Source organism: Diprion similis, chromosome 8, assembly GCF_021155765.1.
Source record: "Diprion similis isolate iyDipSimi1 chromosome 8, iyDipSimi1.1, whole genome shotgun sequence".
Lineage (NCBI taxonomy): Eukaryota > Metazoa > Arthropoda > Insecta > Hymenoptera > Diprionidae > Diprion > Diprion similis.
The window spans coordinates 11,379,357-11,399,946 of NC_060112.1; the positions used below are offsets into that span (position 1 = coordinate 11,379,357).

Sequence of the window (20,590 nt, forward strand, 5' to 3'; positions counted from 1 at the left end):
CATGCGTGTGTTTTCTGTCATCGCGGTAATGCTGAACTGAGAGATTGGGTTTTAATAGATTGAGGGTGAAAATACGCGCTTCATTGAAACGAGGCTGAAATTCGTGCGCTAATCGGTGTGACGAATTTCATGATATAATTCTTTTTTCTCATTTTTTTCCATGCAGTTTTCCAACGGGAGTAATAAACCGCATAAATGATAATTATCATTGGCTCAACTCCAAATGAGCACTAAATAATCTGCAGTTACGTCATAAAACACTCAAATTTCTAGCTTCGAGTGAACTACTACTGCTGCAACACTGTATATGTATACGCATGTCGATAATAATTTGAGGAATAAATTTGCGGACGTAATTCGCGACTTGGAGACGAGCTGGGAGGAGGGAAAGGGTCCCCTTGTGATCGTTCAAGAATTCAAAATGGCGTAGTAAGTGAAGTTTACGTTGCGGATTAACTACGGATAATTTTAGCTTTCGCCAACTCGGCGCATACTTTATTACCGGAAGAAAAAAAAAAAAAAAAAAGACGAAGAAAGAGGAGAAGAAAATGATGAGAAGACGAGAGATATTAAATTTCATACAACCTCCCTGAAAACCCTGTAAGTCGTCTTTAACAGAAATTTATTACGAGTTATATTATAATTGTACTACCTGCGCAAGGAGTGTATAATTTATATCTACCTACGTCACAATATAAAACCTAAATGTTATTAATTATCGACCGAGCTCCAATAAAACAGCCTCACATATTCTGTTATCAATCGTTCGATAGTTAAAAAAATTTTTGGATGTAGCAATTTCTTGTCGCTTTCGCGTGTTTTTTACACTCGGAAACGAGCTTAAGAACATGAGTTCCCGACGGTTTGAAGCAAATTAAAAACCTCACGCGCAATATTATCGACTGAGACAATTATTCCTCGAAATTAAAGTAAGAATAAAGAAGAAAAATACTGTAATTCAAAAAATGAAAATACCCCAAAATTGGACAATTTACAAAAAATTTCGAATCAATTTCACAGCCTATCAAGCTTCGGTGAAGATCGAGAATTTGAAAAAAAAAAAAAATGAAAATTCTTAAGTGAAAAAGGAAGTGGGTATATAAATATAGATATGTCTGAACGAGGGCAAGAATTCGAGGCTGTATACCACTAAAGTCAGCTGTTTGTTAACTGGTTATTATACGGTATAAAATGGCCGGACCGTAGGCACGATATCGAGTAGACTAAACACTCGGAAAACGTTTTGGTGGGACCTAATAGTGCCTGCCCTAACCTTAACGCCCGTACAGCGGTCGTTAAATTGTTTCGCCGAGATCCCCAAGGTGATCCGAAAGATACAGACTGGCCGAGTTAAGGACCGGATTAACTGACCTTAATTCACGCTTTATGCGACCCTTAAACGCGCTGCTTGTTTATCTTCTAGGCGTTCCGTTCGAGTCTCTGCCTTCAACCCAATGGATAGACGCTCCACTCCACTCCACCATCATCCTATATGCAGATGTAGGCACAATCGCATGCCACCACGTCACGTTCCTCGATGGTCGTGATTGTGCTGCAGGCGGCACTTTACGACTCGAGTTTCGAAGCCATCACGTAATTTGGGGTATTCCACGAGTTTTCCATTCGTTATCCATCCTCCATCGATCGTTTAACCGACGTTAATGCACTGAATATATATAGGTAGTAGGTACTACATGTACGGTGGTTTGGAGTGGAGGTTCTTTCTTGGTTTTTGTCTCCAGGGATCGGAAGGAGCTTGTTCTCATTAGCCTTTGATCATACCGCTGAGTTGTGCGTAGGTATGTTTGCTTTCGTAGGTAACGAAGAATGGGGAGAAGTCTAAATCATTGACGTTTGGATCGCTTCCTGGCAAAACCAAATCCTTTCGACTGTGCAGCCTAAATATAATCAACGGATGTCTGAACCTCATTTTCAAGGTTCGAATTTCATCAAGGGGTAATGCTTTTTATCGGTATCATCATCATTTAACTCTGAAACGTAATTTCACCACTCACCAGTGGGTTGCATTTATTTACTCTAGTCTCAATTATATGCATAATTATTAAATATCATAACAGCAGAAATTATTCTCACCCATTTTCGACACCGAGTACAAAACTGTTTGCAAAATCAGCTGACAATCAGAAATTTCGCAATGATATAACACAAGAGAGTGTCTGAGTGGTTTCGAGTTCAACGCTAACCAGTAAATTATTTTCAGACATTGCGGTGTTTTGTAAATAAGTTTCTTAAAAATCTACACAATAAAAGCGCAGTTTTATCACGATGCCCAAGACAAGTTAGTGGTCAAGAAGAGGACTTCCCATCCCATCCAAATTCTGTAACGCGCCTGGGATAGAAATTGAAGTTTGACCCTCTGGTGAAGAGTAACGGCTTAAACTCGACCTCGTCGTTTAGACCATCCCAAAAGTTAGTAGCGCCGATTAACGATCGAACAAGGTTCCGTCTCCCTCGACTTTGGCGGAATAAGGTGTCCGCGATAATGGGGGTTTAAAGCACGGTGGTCAGGTCGAGGCAGATGCGAAGGCGTTTAGGGGAGGCAGAGGAGGCGGCAGGTATAGATCGAATCGAGGTATGCGGTTCGCCGGGCACCTGCCCGACGACCTTATGGTCGGTTTCCTGTTCCCAAAGAGGCATAGAGAGACCCTCGGAGGCTCGCCTAACAAGGGCAGCGCACTGTGTACTCGCCTGCAGTCTAAAGCCGCCATCGAGATATGGTTCGAGGATCGTTCTGCGTTTGTGCAACGTGCTGGATGTAGGTAGGCATACCCTCCCAGGCATCGACGCGGCGTGCCGCACACCCAACATGGTGAGGGGGTGGCCCAGACCACCGATGGAATCCTCACCCAGCCTCCTTAACCAGATGCTAGAGCTGGGTTCTAGTGTCTGTCCATTTCTGGCGCAAAAAAGAAGAGGAAAGAGGGGGGGGGGGGGGGGAATAAACAAAAATAAGAAGGAAAGGATGAAAGACCCTTCGGAACGAAGACACACTCGTCACACTTGGTAACGATGCAATCTTCGCGATAGAACCGTGCGGTTAACGGGTAATTGGATTGGGTTTCACCATCTCGAGGGTCTTCTGCGATTTGTACATACAAACGTTGTCGAGCAATCAGATTATTATACTGTTGAACAGAATGAATTTTGACCGTAAAGTTACTGTGCAGTTGTACATAACAAGCACGACTTTCTTACGTACTAGAATTCGCCGGAATTGTCACCACTCGTCGTCAGTTATTTAGCCATGCGTTATTCCTGCTTTCAAATTAAACTGTTGGAAATCTGAACTGTGCGGCAGAAAATATGAATTGATTTTTCCTCGTTCGAGAAAGAAATAAAAAGTGACAAGTGCTTCTGTCTCTTGTAGTCTTGAGTAAAAAAAATAAATAGATAACTAATTGAAAAGTTGTATAGTATACATGTCACTTTAGAATACTTCATTTGAAAAGTCCAGCATTGAATCGAGGGAAATTTTTCAAACATTTCGACGTTTTCCTTCTGTCCAGATATCTGGATGTCGAGTCTGAGATCAGACGATAGAATTTCGAGGAAAAGTCAAGTGTAAGTGACCGATCCCAATGTCTTCCAACTTTTTAAAGACGATCTAGGATACTCGACTTGAGGCTCATAATCTGGAAACCTAAAATCTATAACTTTTTTAGAATCCGCAGAATGAGTAATGTGATTAGTATTCATAAAATAACCGTGGATAAAAAAGAACGAGTATACAGACTTCAAGAACCCCAAAGCACATTGTAAAATGCTCGTTCGTATCAGCCTAAAGTGACAATATTGTATAAGAGGCAGAAGTGGGGATCGCATGATGGCCATGTGGAAAAATATACTTGCAGGCACCCGAATGAGAAACACAGTACAGTTATAGTATAGTAACTTTTGGTTACAATTGCCAGACTATTCAAGAGCCATGATGTAATTCTTCTACTGTATTCAGTTGCGACGAATGATGCGAATAAAACGTGTCAAGGTTTACTTTTCAAATGAATACTTGAGCGAGTACCTCCTCGATCATAAACTGTTATTAATGGCACTGATTGTCTTCGATTGTAATCATCCATGAAAATTTGCTATCATAAGCAGTCCGGCGATAGGCAAACAACGTGAAAAACTTTGCAGACAGATTTTAATATAGCAATTTGCGTTCATCTCACGAAATGGACCGATCAATAGACGGGGGTGATACTGCGAGTGATGAATGGTCGGTTCTGATATTCGGCAACCGTTGCAGCAGCCAGTCGACTAATCGGCAGCAGCTGACTGGCGCAACATATGGTCAGACAATATCATCATCCATGTGAGCTGGAAGGCCCGTTTGCCCATGGGGTCAAACTTGAGAGTCCGTAGTCACTGGCAGAGTTCGGTCTAAAAAATCATCATGCACGGTTCGTGTTATCGGTAGCATAGACTCGGTTGATTATTTCCACACATGTGTCACTATAATTAGATTTCCAAAACGACCCCATCATACGAGGCGCCAAAAATTAGTCTGGCAATTTGGAGTTTATATTTATAAGCTTGTTGGTCAATCTGTGAGTGAATAACATTCCGGAGCAGCATGTGTACCACATTTTTGTTTTACAAGCATGCGTAATGTGCTTTGTAAATTTAGCCGGAGATTGATAACGGGCATCATTATCACTGTACACGCTTGTAACACACACGGATTTCTGCTTGAGCTGTTGACTATAAAAAATAGTTAATAAACGATCGCCGACAACGATACGTCGACTGTGTTAAAACAGCTCGGCACCAATTTGCTCTACATAAGAATTAAGTGGCTTTTTTCTTTTGGTAAACCATCGAAGGACGAGACGCAGTTTCTGAGTCGTAATTCGATGTCTTCATACGTTTCATGTATTACATATTGCAGATGCTGAATTGGTCGAGCTTCCGTATCGATAAATTTATCACACACTTGCAAAAAAATATGATAATACGTCGTTGACATTCGTTGCGTGGTTTTACTGTGCCCAGTTTGTCTTGATAATGAGCGTAAAAAAAACTTAATTTCTAGCTATTTAAAAATAGTCAAAAATAGACGAATACTTAATTTTCTTTTCATTTTAGGATATTGAATAATATTACCAAGTTCTTGAGTTCTTAAATACTTTCAATTATTCTCATGGTACTTGACTACTTTTTGCTATTTCCAGAGTTAAAAGGTCGTTTCAAGACTATTCCGACTATCGTATGGATATAATATGTATAAAAAAGAAAAAGAAAAATACCGAGTAAAACGAAATGAACATCCTATACGGCTATAGCTTTCTTTCACGACGGTTCATCTAGACTTCTGTTTACACTCAATTAAACACGGTACGTCGTGGAGTGCGATTCAAATTTAAATATTTCTCAATATTATACACCCGACGTTTTGCCTCGTGTTTACATAACAGAGTAGCTTGCGAGTAGCTAATTTAAATTTTCAACCACTTTTACCAAATTCATCACAGTAATTTCCTCGTTTTGTCGTTCTCACTCTCTTTCCTGCGGACAACTCTGTTTGAAAAATTGACGTTTCGATCCTTCTGCCGACTCTCAGTTTTCACCAATCTCTTTTTTTTTCATTCTAATTGAACTTTAATGTTCCTAGAAAAATTCGTACTTTATCCACTGATATTGGATAATCTGTGGCGAAAAAATACTCCAACTTATTTCAATTGTAGTTAATTTTAGTTTTAGCGTATGGTAAATCATCTCCAATGATCATAGTCAGCAGAGATTACGGCATCAAGTATCAGAATTTTGGAATAAACTAAACAAACGCCAGAGTGTACAGTTTATCAGAGAGAGAAGAATTTTTAGTATATTGTGTATGTATATATATATGAGCATTGAGCACATATGTATATGAGTTGTTCCTGATCTGACATCGTTTCTATATGTTGTATACACAGATGTAACAGACCCAAAAAAAGCTGATTAGAATAATTCATTCCAAACAAGACTTTATTAGGTTTTTAGCGATTCAAACGAGAAATCGAAAGCTGGGATAATTGATATGACGTGAAACATCGATTGGTGGTGATAGAGTAGCCTCTGTAGATGTGCGGACGCGAGGTATAACTTAAAAACGTGTTTTTTTTTTTTTGTTTCTTTTTTTTACCATCTAATTTCCAAATTCGTAGGTCCAGCGCAACATCTTATTACCATATATTCAAATTTAACCTACGGGTCACGACTGCTCATTCAATTTCTTCACAGCTGTTTCGTATGTAGCATAAACTAAAAATTTATTTCCCACCCATGACTCGAATGAGCGTATGCTAGACGTCTAGTCTGTCCGATCGGAACAAGGAATGCTGCTGCAGGCTGTTTACAAGTCATACAGCTCTTTGGTTATGCGTCTATATCGTAAATATTCAACGATTCGAAGTGACGCGAGCATGGATACAACCTTGCAAGGCGGACAGAGAACAACGTTTTATCGGTCGTTAGCGGATCATAAAAATTTCGAAGTCACCCTCGTCGAAAGAATTTTAAAAAACAGTCATCTGGTTTCTATCTTTAGTGGAAGTTTAGTCAAAAAAAGTTTTGGAATACTTTCAAACATTCTCAAAATTAGTTTTGGAAAATTTTGTGCGATCAAATACTTTCTCGACGAGTCTAAATAAATTTATGTTAAATTTTTTGAGAGTTTGAGAATGATTTCAACAAATACCGCCAACTTAACATAATAAATAATACAATTATTGCTAGACGAAACAAACTACTTTTGAAAGAAAATATACATATGTAATTCATTATATTGGCATCTTGTTTTAAAAATGTTAAAATTTCGATAGGAATATAGATAAAGAGATTCATGTCTTCATACAAATGCGCAAATTGCAGCTGTTCATTGTTACTTGAAACTCAATTCATGGACGCAAAATTACATCAGTCATAAAAATAATGGCAAAAAAGTGCAAAAAAAAAAAATAATTAGCCAACATTGTAAATAAAATAGCCGTACACGTTTACGTAAGAATAATACAGTGATAACAATTGCAGATTTAATCGTACGAGATTAAAGCCTCTCTTTCTTTTCATTTTTGCAGGTTCAACACAGTGGAAAATTATTGATAAATTTTCTATGCATAGAATTGCGGAGAGGCAGCAACGGGTAATTAGTCGACGTTGGGTAATGAATTTCATATTCATGTGCGGTTTTATAAAGGCAAGGACATTTAATTTCCGCGAGTAGTAAACGTGAATTGGCGCAGTAGAAAAAAAAATAAAAGAAATAAAAAATAAAAACGTTCACACCATACACGATGGGTATGGAATATTGGAATTCGAGAATATAATTGTACCGTTTTTCGTTTTAATCAAGGGAAGATGGTATTCGTAGCATATACCTACACCCTCTGGACGACAGATTCTTTGTCTCTTAAGAACCGGTCGGTAAGAGACAGAGAGCGAGAAGAGTGAAGCTCGTAAAAAATGTTTCCACGTATTCACGAATACTTTGGTCCGTTCCTCTGACAAGGATACGGTATTCATTCTCCTTACAAAATGAGAAGGGTGAAGATATTCATCGGACGAAAGTTCTGAATTCCTGTCTCTCTGCCACAACCGATATTCTGCACTCCACTCGTTCATTAGTATAACTACGTTCAAAATGCTTGCAATTTTTTTTAATCCGTCATAAAAAATGACAATTGTTGTTGTTTTTCCGTTGAATACCATGGTTGCAATTCAGCACTGTTGAATAAGAAGCTAAAACATGATCGTTTTTCATCCTCCAGATTCCGACATTCATTTCTCCAAAATTTGGATTCAAGCAGAGATTATTTATTGTTCAGGCTCATTGAGATTATTGACAGAGTCTATAGCCGCACACATTTGCTCTATAGTTTCAACTAAAAGTTCATAAATGCGCGTATAAAAAACTTGTCCATACAAGAGAATTTCGGTGGACTTCAAGCTAGTATGCCATTCATTCGTGCCCATAATTTTGGGCGACAAACTTTCCCGAGAAATCTCGATGGAAGAATTAATCGACGCCACGTTATCCGGCTGACTGAGAATGCAACTTCGTTTAACGATTGCATTCTCCTCTTCCATCCGATTGGCAAATGCACACAAGACGTTATAAACGACTCCATACTTAACACTTTTATCCGTACTAAATCCATCGGGTTTAAGACACTCTTTACAGAGATCAGTGAACTCCTTAAGCCGCTTGTTTCTGAGCTCAGGATCATCGATCCGGAAAAGAAGACTTCGCAATTCGACCAAAGACAAGTTCCACGTAGCAGCAACATCAGACACCAAAGAATTATCCCACAATTTGTACAACTCGGCGATCGCACTCGCGTGATAAAAGTACGACGGATTCTTAGCCCGGAACAATTCAGCCTCCAAGTAACAGCTTTTGTACGCCGGTTCCGGAGGCCTGGACGGACTGACGTTGGAGATGATGAAGTCGAGGGTTTCTCGGACGCTGCTATCCCGGATGCAGCGGTCCAAGTAGGCGTCTACTGATCCGCCAGACCCTGAGTCTTCGGAAGAAGCACATCCCCACATTCTCATGATTAGATTCGCCCCACAAAGTTTCGGCTCGGTGACAAGCCGCCAAGACTCGGAGAAGATCCCAGCTCGACGTTTCTTGAACCAAATCGGAATCTCGGTCTTCTGTCCGGGCAATATCAAGGCCTTGTTCTTGTTGAAGAAAAAGCTAGTCTCGCTTCTCGAACCCAAGGGTAAAATCTTCGAGGCCCAAGCGGTGTCGCGCCATTCGTAAGCGATGGCCATGGTCCCCTTGTTCTCCAAGCACAGACACTTCTTCGACCTTTGGTTGACCGCGTTGAAGAACGTCAACGACCACACGAGGTCCTTCGATCCCTTATGAATATTCTCTTCGCCTCTGGTTACCCTAACTCCGTTTATCTCCAACGTCACAACGACTGCTTCGTCGACCGTGATTTTCACCTCCGATTCCTCACTCTCGATCGAAGCATCGGTTATACTAATCACGGGAAGACGAGGCACTTCTTGCTCTTCTTCGGGACGGCCAAACCTCCGTCCTCGCACCACAAGCTCTGTCTCAGTTTCAGGGCAGCTTGGTTGTAAAATCGCAATGCTGCTGGCCAATTCCTGTCTCCTTTTACTGAGGTATGAATTCCGCTTCCATCTGGGAACCAAGCCTTCCAAATTGGACAAGTTTTTCTCCTCCCTTATGCACTTGGGGACCTCGATGTGCTCCAGTGTCGGGAACGAGTTGAGCTCCTTCTTCGTGAGCACAGGACCTACGTCTGGAAGACAGGGATTACCGTGGTTCGACAAGGTCGGTGGTACCTTCCAGAATCCAGGACTCCCCGTGGACTTGCCGGGAATCGGCGTCACCGGAACAGCGGCGTATTCCATCAGGTTTTTCATCTCGATCTGCGCCCTTACTTCTTCGCAGCTGTTCATCACCATGTCCGCTTTAGCATTGGAAACACCGCCACGAAGCGCCTCGCATTGTATCCTGTGTCTCCTCAGCCACGTATTCCAGTTTTTTAAACGACGATCTTCCACTATGGGCTTGTCTTTCGAATAGGGGGGATCGGTTACTGTTACGATGGACGTATTGCACGGCCTTTTCAAAGTCAACGGCGTTTCCTTTCTACCGATTCTTCGACCATGATCCATTTTTCGTTTTTCTACGTTTCCTTAACCTGTTCTCGTCGCTTCCCCTTTTGATAAGGAAGGAAACCGCTTATTGATTATCTCTTGTTTCGTTTTCCTCGATCGCGTTGCTGTGGAAATTTAATCGATTGCGTGAGTTATAATCGATTTTTGGACAAAGACGCGTGGAATAAATGCACATATGTAAAGACTTATCGCAATGCAATGAATCAACCTTGTTCAGAAAAATCTGGGACAATCAGATATGCCTTTCTGAATATCTCACGGCATTTTTTTACGTATGCACGTGTAATAACCGCCTGTCTCAGTACCGATCCTACGCGATGAGATCACATGGGATTTACGATGGGATACTACGTTTGGAGCCGGGCAGTAAACGTGCCTGCATAACGCGTCTTGTTCGGTGGGCGTTTAGAAACTTCATTTTTTTAGTCCAATGATATACCTATCTAACAAAAGATCTATAAATCACGTCCAGGTTCGTTATATTCACCCACTCTCAAAACACCGATTTATTAATTGCCGTTAGGATGAATAGAAAAGAGAAATGAACAAAACAATGTTGTAGGTGGATTCGTTGGTTGTACGAACGAAATGGACTGGGGAAACAAATAAACGTTTGTGTGGGGCTAAACGTGTATAAAAATTAGGAAATAGAAGGCTCAAAATGTAACATGTTCAAAGTCAGGACAATTCTTTGCATTGAATTAAATTGAATTCACATATGATGTTCAGAGTTCAAACATAGAAAAAACTGAAATATCGAATCGTCAGGATTCTGGCAAATATGTATTTAGACTTTCGACATATTAAAATTCTCTCAAACAGCCTTTCGCGTTTTTGTAAATTCGACATTGTGACTCAACTATTACCCAATCTTCGTTATACATCTTTACCTCCATCGTAATGTACCAGCGTTTCTTTCTCAAACTACTAACGAATAACTAACTACCACTGAACTTATAATAAATTGTTGTATAATCATCTATACAGTCTGAAAGAATTTTTTTTCTTCAATTCTCTGGCAAAAAAAGTTAATTACGTGAGATTCATTAATTATATTTAATACCAGATCCGAAACATGGGATGTGAACGACCAGGGAGAGAGAAAGAGAGAGAGAGAGAGAGAGAGAGAGAGAGAGAGAGAGAGAGAGAGAGTGAGGAAAAAAAAGGAAAATTTATTTCAAGGGATACGCGATACTGTAAATTTGTATAGGATACGTACGTCGTCGACGCGACGGTGGGGAATCGAGTATGTGAGTCGGTGAATAAATTTGTACGAGCTGCAAACGGTGGCTGAATTAATATCTGAAGGATAAAAGGCGGTTGCCGGGGGAGAGAACAGACTGGATGGGGGATATATTCACACCATTGCATTACACGCGTGCAGTGAATGCATGTGTGTGTGTGTGTGTGTGTGTGTGTGTGTGTGTGTGTGTGTGAGTGTAGGATTCTTCAAAGAGGGCTGCTTGAATTAAAAATATAATATAATAATAAAAAGAGAATCATGATGAAAAATAAAAATAAAAATAAAAAATAGTAATTAATCGGATAGAATTTTGGGTACAATAAATGAGTGAAAAATATTCTATATAAATAATCGAGATACCGTGTATAAATATATATATCAGCAGCAAAGATTGAAAATATTCGATTTCGACGCAACAACGGATGTTCGAAATTCTTTCGCGGACAAAAATATCTAAAGCTTCATTTAACGAGGACCGAGCCGAGCCAGTTTTTCCCTCGTCTTGAAGCTGGGAAATGGGATGAAAAAAAAAATCATGGGAAACAGAATTAAAATTTCTATTATTTATTGAACGAAAATCGAATCGAAGAAACGTCGTCATGTTCATGATAATGGATTACGTGTTATGTTTACAATTTCAAGGAAGTTAAAGCGGTTTAATAATTTTTATAGCTAGAAGCATGGCGCAGACGTTATTCCTTGAAAATGAAATTTTAATTTATTGATTTTCATTGCAAGAGTTAAGGGTCTATCTATGCTACACGGTGCCGGGAACGACTGGCTGAAGTCACGTCACGTACCTTCGTACATACATACATAGTACCTAGTTTTGTACAGTTTGTTTTTCACGCTACAGGTATAATAGTGCACAAGTTCTGAGAACGAACGATAACTTCACGATACCGTGGGAATTCGCTCCCATTAACGCCTAATAGTGCGCGAGTCTGGCTTTCTCGCAATATAACCGGAGACCTAAACTTTTTTTGCATTAATGTTACGCATGCTTAACAAAGAATCGTGGATGAAAGATCTAAAAAATGGGTAATAACCAGTGATTCATCATTCATACTAATCACCAGGCAAGAATACCCGAAGCAAATGATTTGTCCAACACATGAAATCTATTTCATCCACAGAGAGTCAACAAATTTTTCTTCCCACAGTTTCGTCGTTAGAATATTCGAGGATGGAAGAGTTCCGACTTTATTTGTTCAATTTATGGAGCCTGCAGTAGGAAAGTCGTGGGTTCATGGAAGTATAATGGATTGAAGAGTCGAGGCACCGTGCTGAATGGGATTCGATATTGGTTGACCCTCGAGCACAATGGTCCACCATGGGCGGTCCGTCCCCCAAGTCGACACTCGGGGCCCGAGTCACAGCCATGGGAACCCATGGAGTGAAATCAAACGGTTAGAAACTGCCCTTGCACAACGCGTGGCCAAGGGTGTAAAAAAATAATCCGAGGTAACGTAGTAAGGATGAATCAAGGGGGGCCAACCGTCTGAAACCAAAGATTTTCCAAACAACTCTTTCCTGTTTCCATAAGCTTTCGGTTCTGACTGCACGGCCAATTCACCCCTAAAAATGTTCATCCCGTTCAGCAGGGGCGGTGCCTAATTTATTGTCTGATAAAACGAAAGCTACGACCTGCAGGCTACTTTAGTCCGGGATTTTTATTCATGAGAGACACTGCAGAAGGTGCCCAGAGAATATTTGAACCCGTGGTGGTCGTGTACCTTGGTCGTAACGAGAATCGTGCTACCAAGAGACGGACGGACTTCCATAAAAAGAGATCATTACACCCTCGAGTCGTCGGGTGAAATTTTTCCTCGGCAAATTTCTTTACATAACTTATATACGTGTAGTACCCTGCTGCTAAGTGTGTTTGCTGAAAGTCTGCTGAAGCGAGTCGAGAGACTCGTGAGAGGAAGACTCCAGCCTCATAGGTATTCCTATATCGAAAGATATTTCGTCGGGTCGAAATGCCTCCTACGCACAAAGGAGAGAAAAAAGAAATTGTTGTACTGACCAAACATGGCGACAGAAATGTTTCGTTTATTCAAATAATTGCGGCCTCGCTTTACGGCGCAAATTTTTTCGTCAACTGAAAAAAGTAATTTTCCTCGACATATTCGCTTATAAATTCAACAAATCTTTTGTCTGTGATTTTTTGTTTTCATTTATGCCTATCGAATTACCAAGGTTCGCTATTATTACTAAGAACGTGGAGAACCGTATGTAATTAACTTAGAAGTGCAGTACCTGAATTATACGATGGCTTTTGGCCAAATTCTAAATTTTTCAAATTGTGGACTCTCTCAACCCTCTATTTTTTTGAATTTCAGATATGTCCACTCGAATTTAGGTCTCATTCCAGATCCTCACAGCTCAGTTTGACTAAAGAGAGCGTCCAAGCTCTCAAAAATTCCAGATCGAAATTGAAATTTCAGATTTTCTCATCTCTGTCTCACTCGATAGAACCACCAAGCTGTGGAACTTGAGAGAAGAAAACTTCAAGGATCAATTGAGGGCTGAGCCAGGAATATTGCAATTGAGGTTTCCGAGGGTCAAATGAGTCTCAATGTTGATTGTCATTAGAACCTCAAGCATCGGAATTAGGGCTTATTCGCATTTTTGATTTTTATGGCAGGGATTTCTCTTTCTAACATCGAAGGTCTGATATTATGAAACTCGAAAACCTTGAAATTCTCTTGCGGTTCAAATGAAGCCCAAAATTTCGTCTCAGGTATCCTTCGAAAATTCAATATTTACTCCCACATACTTAACCCCTGGAAGATCCCCAGGTTTCGTGAATTCTCGTGTTCAACCCGCACCCTTATTCATGAATCACTTGGTTAACTTATTTATTATAAAAGGCGAGGAGGAACGGTATTGGATTGCCGATCGTGGGCTTGTTTTTCCCGATCCTCAATATTTCACGAGATTCGAATTTTCTCGAGACCAACCCAAACGAACAAAACGAGAACTTTTTTTCCCCCACATTAGCGAGACTGGAAAAATCAAATTTAGGGCTTACTATAGAATCTACTAACGGTTGTGAAGACGCAACTAAAAAATATCCTCAAGCTATTTTGCACCCGAAAAAACACATTTTTGTCCTTCCAGCGATTTAGTAAATATTGCCGAATGATTTTTCAATTCTAACACACCGATTAAACGTGATCTTGCGATTGATAGATCGCAACCGGACCTTCAAGAATCATGAAAATGATCATTTTCGTACAGACTAGAGCCGCGTGTGATGATCGTCTCGGCTGCGATAGGTCAGGGGCTTATCTGATATTCAATCTTTGATGCTGTCGTATTGCGCAGGCATCCACGCGTTGTTGACCCGACAATCCCAAGCCTTACATACACACACGGTTTCTCATGCCAGTGCAGCGAGATAAAACTCGCTTTTTGATCATCGAGACCAGTTTTTGTCAATTTAAAGTACGACTATGCTCTTTTCACTTCGCGAATTTAGCAGTTAGCTTCTGGCCACATGATAGATAATTTCGTTGATGAAGATCCAACGAATCAAGGCAATTGTACAAATTCGTTAAATAATTTGTATCGATTGACGTCACGTTACATATAAGACTTACCGAGGACTCTGGTAAAGCAAGCAAATCACAACGTTGGCACGATCAATGACTATGTGGATTCAGCGGATCAACTATCAATATTGGTATAACTAATAATAAAATTGTTTAACCCATTCTTGAGTCCATTTTGCTGATTTATTAGATTCAGAAATTGGATTTCGTGCAACGTTTACACAAGAAGACACAACTGAGAAAACTTTTGGTTCGATAGAGAATTATTATGAATTCCGATAAGATTATGAAGTTTTTATGATTCTTAGGGTGGAATTTGTAAGAGAATTTAAGAAACTTCGACTTGGCAAGAAGTTGTGATCAAGCATTTTACGACCTGAAACTTTCAGTGATTTGAAAACACAAATTAAAATATGTATATATGTAAAACACGCTGCTCAAATCGAAGTGAACTTGGTTTGTTGGAATACGAACGAAGATTCATCAGCTTGCAGTGCGTATAAGTTGATTAATCATTTCATTATCCAGTTATGACATAATATATTATGATTGATGCGAGTTTAATCAGAATCGCCAAGTTTCGATAAATCAGGTCATTGTACTAGCAAAACTCGGGTGAACACCGAAAAAACTGTATCATGGTTGTCAGTTTCTTTATAAGAACAGGAAAAAATAAATAGCAAATATGTACAACGTGTACGTATAACATATACATGTTTATTAAACAAACAAGTGCACAACGAACGAAAGCTTATCAATTTCGTTATCTTTTGCAGGAAATGAGATCTGAAGGAAATGACCCACGTTATTTGACCTAGAAACATATAACATGAAACGCGCAATAAAGTTCGTATGAAATTGACGCTAACCTTCGGAAGTTTTACGAGGGTTACACACTTTACGGTACTTGCGCTGAAAATTTTGGTACAATTCCAACTCGCGGGAAAATCCGTGATTATAATACATGTATCACAAAGTTAAATCTGCCCATAATTCTCCAGCAATGTAACTCTAAGCTCCTCTCTGCATACGCTTACCGTGGTAAGACCATTTCACCGTAACGACACGAGTCTTCTCTAATGATGAAAAAGTGTTTCGAACTGTTGCAGACAGAAAGACAACAAAATCTATGCAGATGAGATTAAAATTTTGCCGATCACGATGACTTCCATTCCAGTTTTTTAGCTCTCGTATTTACTTATAACGACTGTCATTTGTTAATGGTCTTCAATTGCCTGTCAAGTACTGAACATAATTTCGGAAGAAGTCTTCGAGTGGCAATCTACATCTTCTTTCGATAATTCCATTAGGTGCATGGTTATTACCGAATGGCTATAATGAGATTCGTCTGACAGACGTGACTTTACTCAACGGTCAGCGTTTAATAACAGGTCAAAAGTTTTGGAAATGCGAAAAGTGAGTAGTAAGTAATGATTTATCTACTGTGAACCAGGAATCAGTAGTTTCTTACGACCTGACTTTGGTAACCATTTCCAAAAATCTTTAAACGCTGCGTGATTGTCCTAGACATAGTAACGACGCATCTGAAGTTCCATTTATCGAGCCTGATAAAAAATTAAAGTTGCCATTACCACCGGTTATTTTTCATGACTAAATAAAGAACCTGACAAGAAGTGGTGGATTTATTTGTACGTCATTGTAAATCTTTTCCATCAAAGTTGATGAATCGAAATAATTGAAGTAGGCATGTGACTGAAGCACGGTAAAAGAGAAATGTTCACATGTCTCGATATAACTGGTCTCTCCTTCTTTCTCTTGGGGAATGAATGACTGAGCAACTTTTGAGCGATCGACAACTGAAACGGTCCTTCCTTTCGAACCAAGACCCACGACGTATACTCACCATCGCAAGAGATAGTTGAAAGATTCGGTGTGATGTAGGCACGCGTATATACATATACGCGTGTACAGCACCGAAATCATGCAGTATGAAGGTTAGATCGATGACGGGATGAAGGGTACCGTTTCAATAGACTTCGGGGGTAATCGATACACCGGGAAACGAAACGGGATGGAATGGGATGCGATGGGATGGGACGAGACGAGACGAGACGACGGATGGACGGTGTTTGAATGCGAGGCATTGTTGGTGGGCAGACAGCCGACACAATGATATGCCCAGAACCAATTAAAGGCGAAACTCCTCGAGTATCATTATTCATTAGTTGATCCATTCATCGGAGCCTCGACCCGTTTTACCTTCCACACGAGGTCTGTAAAATCCGCGAGTGCCCACACGAGGTGTATCGACGCGATGGGGCTTTTGTTCTAGTGAAATCCCTTCACTTTGGATTTCCTGATTTTTCAACTCTTTCCCCTTTTTCACATTCTCTTTGTTCTGTTTTTCCGCGGGCTGTTTCGCTGGGAAATCGATATACCGTATACTCGTACATCTGTTGTAAGTGGATATTTGGCAAACAATTGGAATCGCAGATATTCGTATGCCTACATAGAGGCGGTTCAGTAATTTGTACTTAAAGCCAATTCTCACAATCAGATAGAATAAACATTGCATTTACTATATTGAAGTGTCTGGCAAATGTTTAGTTTTTCATAATTGATTTTGTATATGAGGCATTCTACACCAAACCGACCTCTGTATGACCCTCACCGTCGGCGATTTTTTAAAAATCTTTCTACATGCGTGGAGTGTACAAAAAAAAACATATTTCATCGGGTTCTAGATTTTTTATACCACGTATTTCATTTTTATTGCTTCCAAAAACACGAAATTCAATTTTCCCCCGATTGTTTGGCTGCAAATTTTGCTCGTGAATTCTTTTTTAAGAGATGAAAATTTTTAGATCAAAATGAAAGTGGGAAAGCTTTTGGTTTAGAAACTACAGGCGAAAAATGTAATTGAAAAGTTAGAAAAATCAAACCCATGACTCAAAACATCTAAACTCTGTGAAAAATGATTTTTCTGTACACGTTACAGTATACCTACTTTAAAATGAATAAAATCTTAGTTCGCTTTCTCCTTTTTTTAAACAAGTATCTCGAGGGATGAATATTCATGAACAATTCTGAGTACAGCTTTGGTGTAACGTCAGGATTACGTCAGTGCGTTACGGATACATGGATTTGTCGAACTGATCGCAAAGCCGGATCTCGACCAGCTTCAGATTGAGCTCAAAATCAAGTCCAATCTGGCACTACTGTGTCATTCCTAAGAAGCTTATTCCAATCAAATATTGCGCTCAAACTATATAGTGATGATAGACGGTATTTGATTTCTTTCAAACTTTATTTCCACTATTCGTTTCATTTTATTCAATCTTATCGCATTTTATCTGCTTGATTAGATCGGATTTGGTCTAAAACCAGGAAGGCTATACTTTAGGTTAAATTTTTAAGGGTTCAGACAATAATTACCGCTCACGTGTTCGATTCTATAATTCGAAGGATTCGTTATAACGATTAATTCCAAAAAGTAATATCTGAGCATCGTTTATCAGTTGGTAGTTTCAAATTCCATTAATTTCTCCATTTTATTTATTATACCGATCACCGGTAACTGTAGCTTCTAAAAACGTCTTTGCGGTTGATTTTAATTCATTGACGTTCAAACTCCTGACTCATGAGTTTACACCAGTTCCTCACACTTTCTTAGATACACTAGTTAAAAAAATGTCAGAATTTGATTTACCAATACTTTCGAGTAATTGGTCAAATTAATGAAGCCTTTAAACAGTATATTGAAACAAAATAAGAACGGTGACTTGAATAAACCATTCCCACATTTATAAATGAACACATTTTTGGGAAAAATTATGGATTTACTTGGAAATATTCAGATACGCGTGTTTGGATTCCGATCAGGAATTACAACAAACAGACGTGAAATCGTAAAGCGTTGCATCGCTAATGCTTAACGTCAATACGTTGGTTGCTGAGATTAAGATGTCGATCTTTTCACCCAAACACATTAATCAAAATAACTCGAGTGTTGAGAGCACGCTCAAGTCACTGTCCGATGTCGTTAAAGTTCATGTATCATACACCTAATGACATTCAACGGCGAGAAATTTGGGCATATAATCAGAGCCATAGGTGACCCAAATTTATTTATTACGGTTGCTTTGACTGCGCTAGTGTAGAAGCGTTGATGGAATATACGAATGCAAATTCACTTTATGTTAAGGTAAGAATCACGTAACTGCTGGTCCAATTGTTCTGCAAGTATCGTTGGAACAAAAGTTGAAAATACGATCGTTAACATTTTTAACAGTTATTATTAGACGTGGTAAGTCAAAAAGCGAATGAATGTGAATGAAAATAGAACCAGAGTTTCGTCTCAGAGATCAGAGACGAAGAATAGTCTTAAAATCCGTTATAACTTTACCACTGCAAGAGTACAAATAATTTTGTCAGTAATTGTTGGTGTAATTTATATGACATTCAACAGTTTAAGTAATATTCGTCGATCAACTTTAGAGGCGGATTAGCGTCGAATGGTTTGTATGTACATACAATAAAACTATTATGGCTAATAGTCCATGGCTATTGGCTATTAAATACGATTTGTTAATAATGCCGAACTACTCGTTAATTATTCACTCTGTCCATTGATGATATAATAAATAAAAAGATATTAAATGAAACAAGACGAGTGTACAAAATAAGGAGAAAACTCACCGAACGAATCAGCCAGAGAAACGATGCAATCTTGATTCCAGAGACAGTTTCCTCCTCCGCAAGATAACGCCGAGCACAATTTCACTGCACGATAAAAAAAACGTTTCAATCTTAACGCGAAACTATATCGTGAGATTTAAATGCACGAAACCCGATCGGGGATTAAAAATCTCGCGGATAAGTTCAGTCGAGTTCTTAAACCAGTTTTGAACCAAATTTTGCGGCACAGTTACCGATCGAGTATTCGATTTTTGAATATTGTCGGAGCCATCAACCGCTCAAAATCGTTCCGATTCGTCCGGCTAAAAAAAGCTCGACTACTTTACAGGGCAGTTTATGCAGAGAAAACTGCTCCTGACATAGATCAGACCGGTTATGGAACCGGCGGAACTGAATGGGCGAGAAAGGGGGGGGGGGGGGGGGGAGGGCTGTTTGCCAAGGTCCGGATGTCGCGCGAACGCCGATCCGAGGTTACATCCTGGGCTTTGGTACTCGGTTTGGCGAAAATGCACGTGGCTCTTCGCCTCGTCCGACGATGTGAGAACCCAGAGCGAAACGCGACCTCGCCGACGGCCGGAGCGGAACTGAGAACAAACGGAACGCCGCTCGCCCGACTACCAACGGTTGGACGGCTCGGACTGACTGACACGCGATCCACGCGCTCCAAGTGTATCCACGCTAAACTAATACGACCAAGTCGAATTTACAAAAAGAATGGAAAAACGGCTGAATTCGCAATTTTTAGACAGCATAATTTCCCTTTTCGAATCTTTGGAGAGGCGGGGGGGGGGGGGGGGAGTTTAGTGGTAGTGAAAATTCAAGATTTAGATCGAATTCTGCGGTAGTTTGAATCGCCATTTTGAACATATATGGTTTAAGTCGGAGAAAATTGATTGTATATAGAGAAAAATTGTCAAGATCAAAGTTGTACGGAATTAAATTTCCTGCAAGCATATAGTTGTTATCGTTTTTAGTAAAAAGTTGAAAATATAGATGGGTTATTCGACGAGGATAAACTCTCTTGTAAATTCAAAACGTCGTTTGAAGCTACTGCATAATCTGGTCGAAATTCTGGACTTAAACAAAATTAAAAAAAAAAAAAACTGTTAAGAAGACTTTTTATTAAGAAAACTGGGGTACCTAAAAATTGCAAATTTAATGTGTGTTTCGACGGGAACGTAAGGACTTTATATCATCTTAATCTCTGCATGTGTCGTGCGTAAGAAACAGGTATTTTCCCCGATCCTGGAAGCCTGATCCTGTCATCTCGATTTAGGAATACACCGTGCAGTTTATTCGATGGCTGAAGGACCGAGATTGCATACTTGCCAAATGATGAGGAGAGGGGATATAAAAACGGAGAAAAAGCTGTTTATTCAAATTAGCCTTTCGAGGTGGTCACCCGATTTTCATTTCAGCATTCCGTACACAAAAGGGGAATAAATTTCACTCATTTCTAACCGCAACG

At 39.7% G+C, this 20,590-nt stretch overlaps 2 protein-coding genes across 3 annotated transcripts in view; both read right to left on the minus strand.

Moving 5' to 3' along the window:
• Positions 1 to 19,339, minus strand: part of LOC124408504 (extracellular sulfatase SULF-1 homolog) — an 81,074-nt gene extending 61,735 nt beyond the window's left edge. Inside the window, exon 1 of one of the 2 annotated variants that reach the window (XM_046885467.1) lies at positions 19,123 to 19,339. The gene's annotated coding sequence lies outside the window, so the exon portion shown is untranslated. The remainder of the gene's footprint in view (positions 1 to 19,122) is intronic. The other variant, XM_046885466.1, reaches the window with a different exon arrangement.
• LOC124409063 (MYCBP-associated protein-like) lies at positions 7,816 to 9,657 on the minus strand. The gene has a single exon (XM_046886457.1). The coding sequence runs from the start codon at positions 9,655 to 9,657 to the stop codon at positions 7,816 to 7,818; it is 1,842 nt and encodes a 613-aa protein (XP_046742413.1).
• Positions 19,340 to 20,590: the final 1,251 nt, after the last annotated feature.

Excerpts from the sequence above, each read along its gene's own strand:
- LOC124409063 (XM_046886457.1), bottom strand. The coding sequence starts at position 9,657 with ATGGATCATGGTCGAAGAATCGGTAGAAAGGAAACGCCGTTGACTTTG.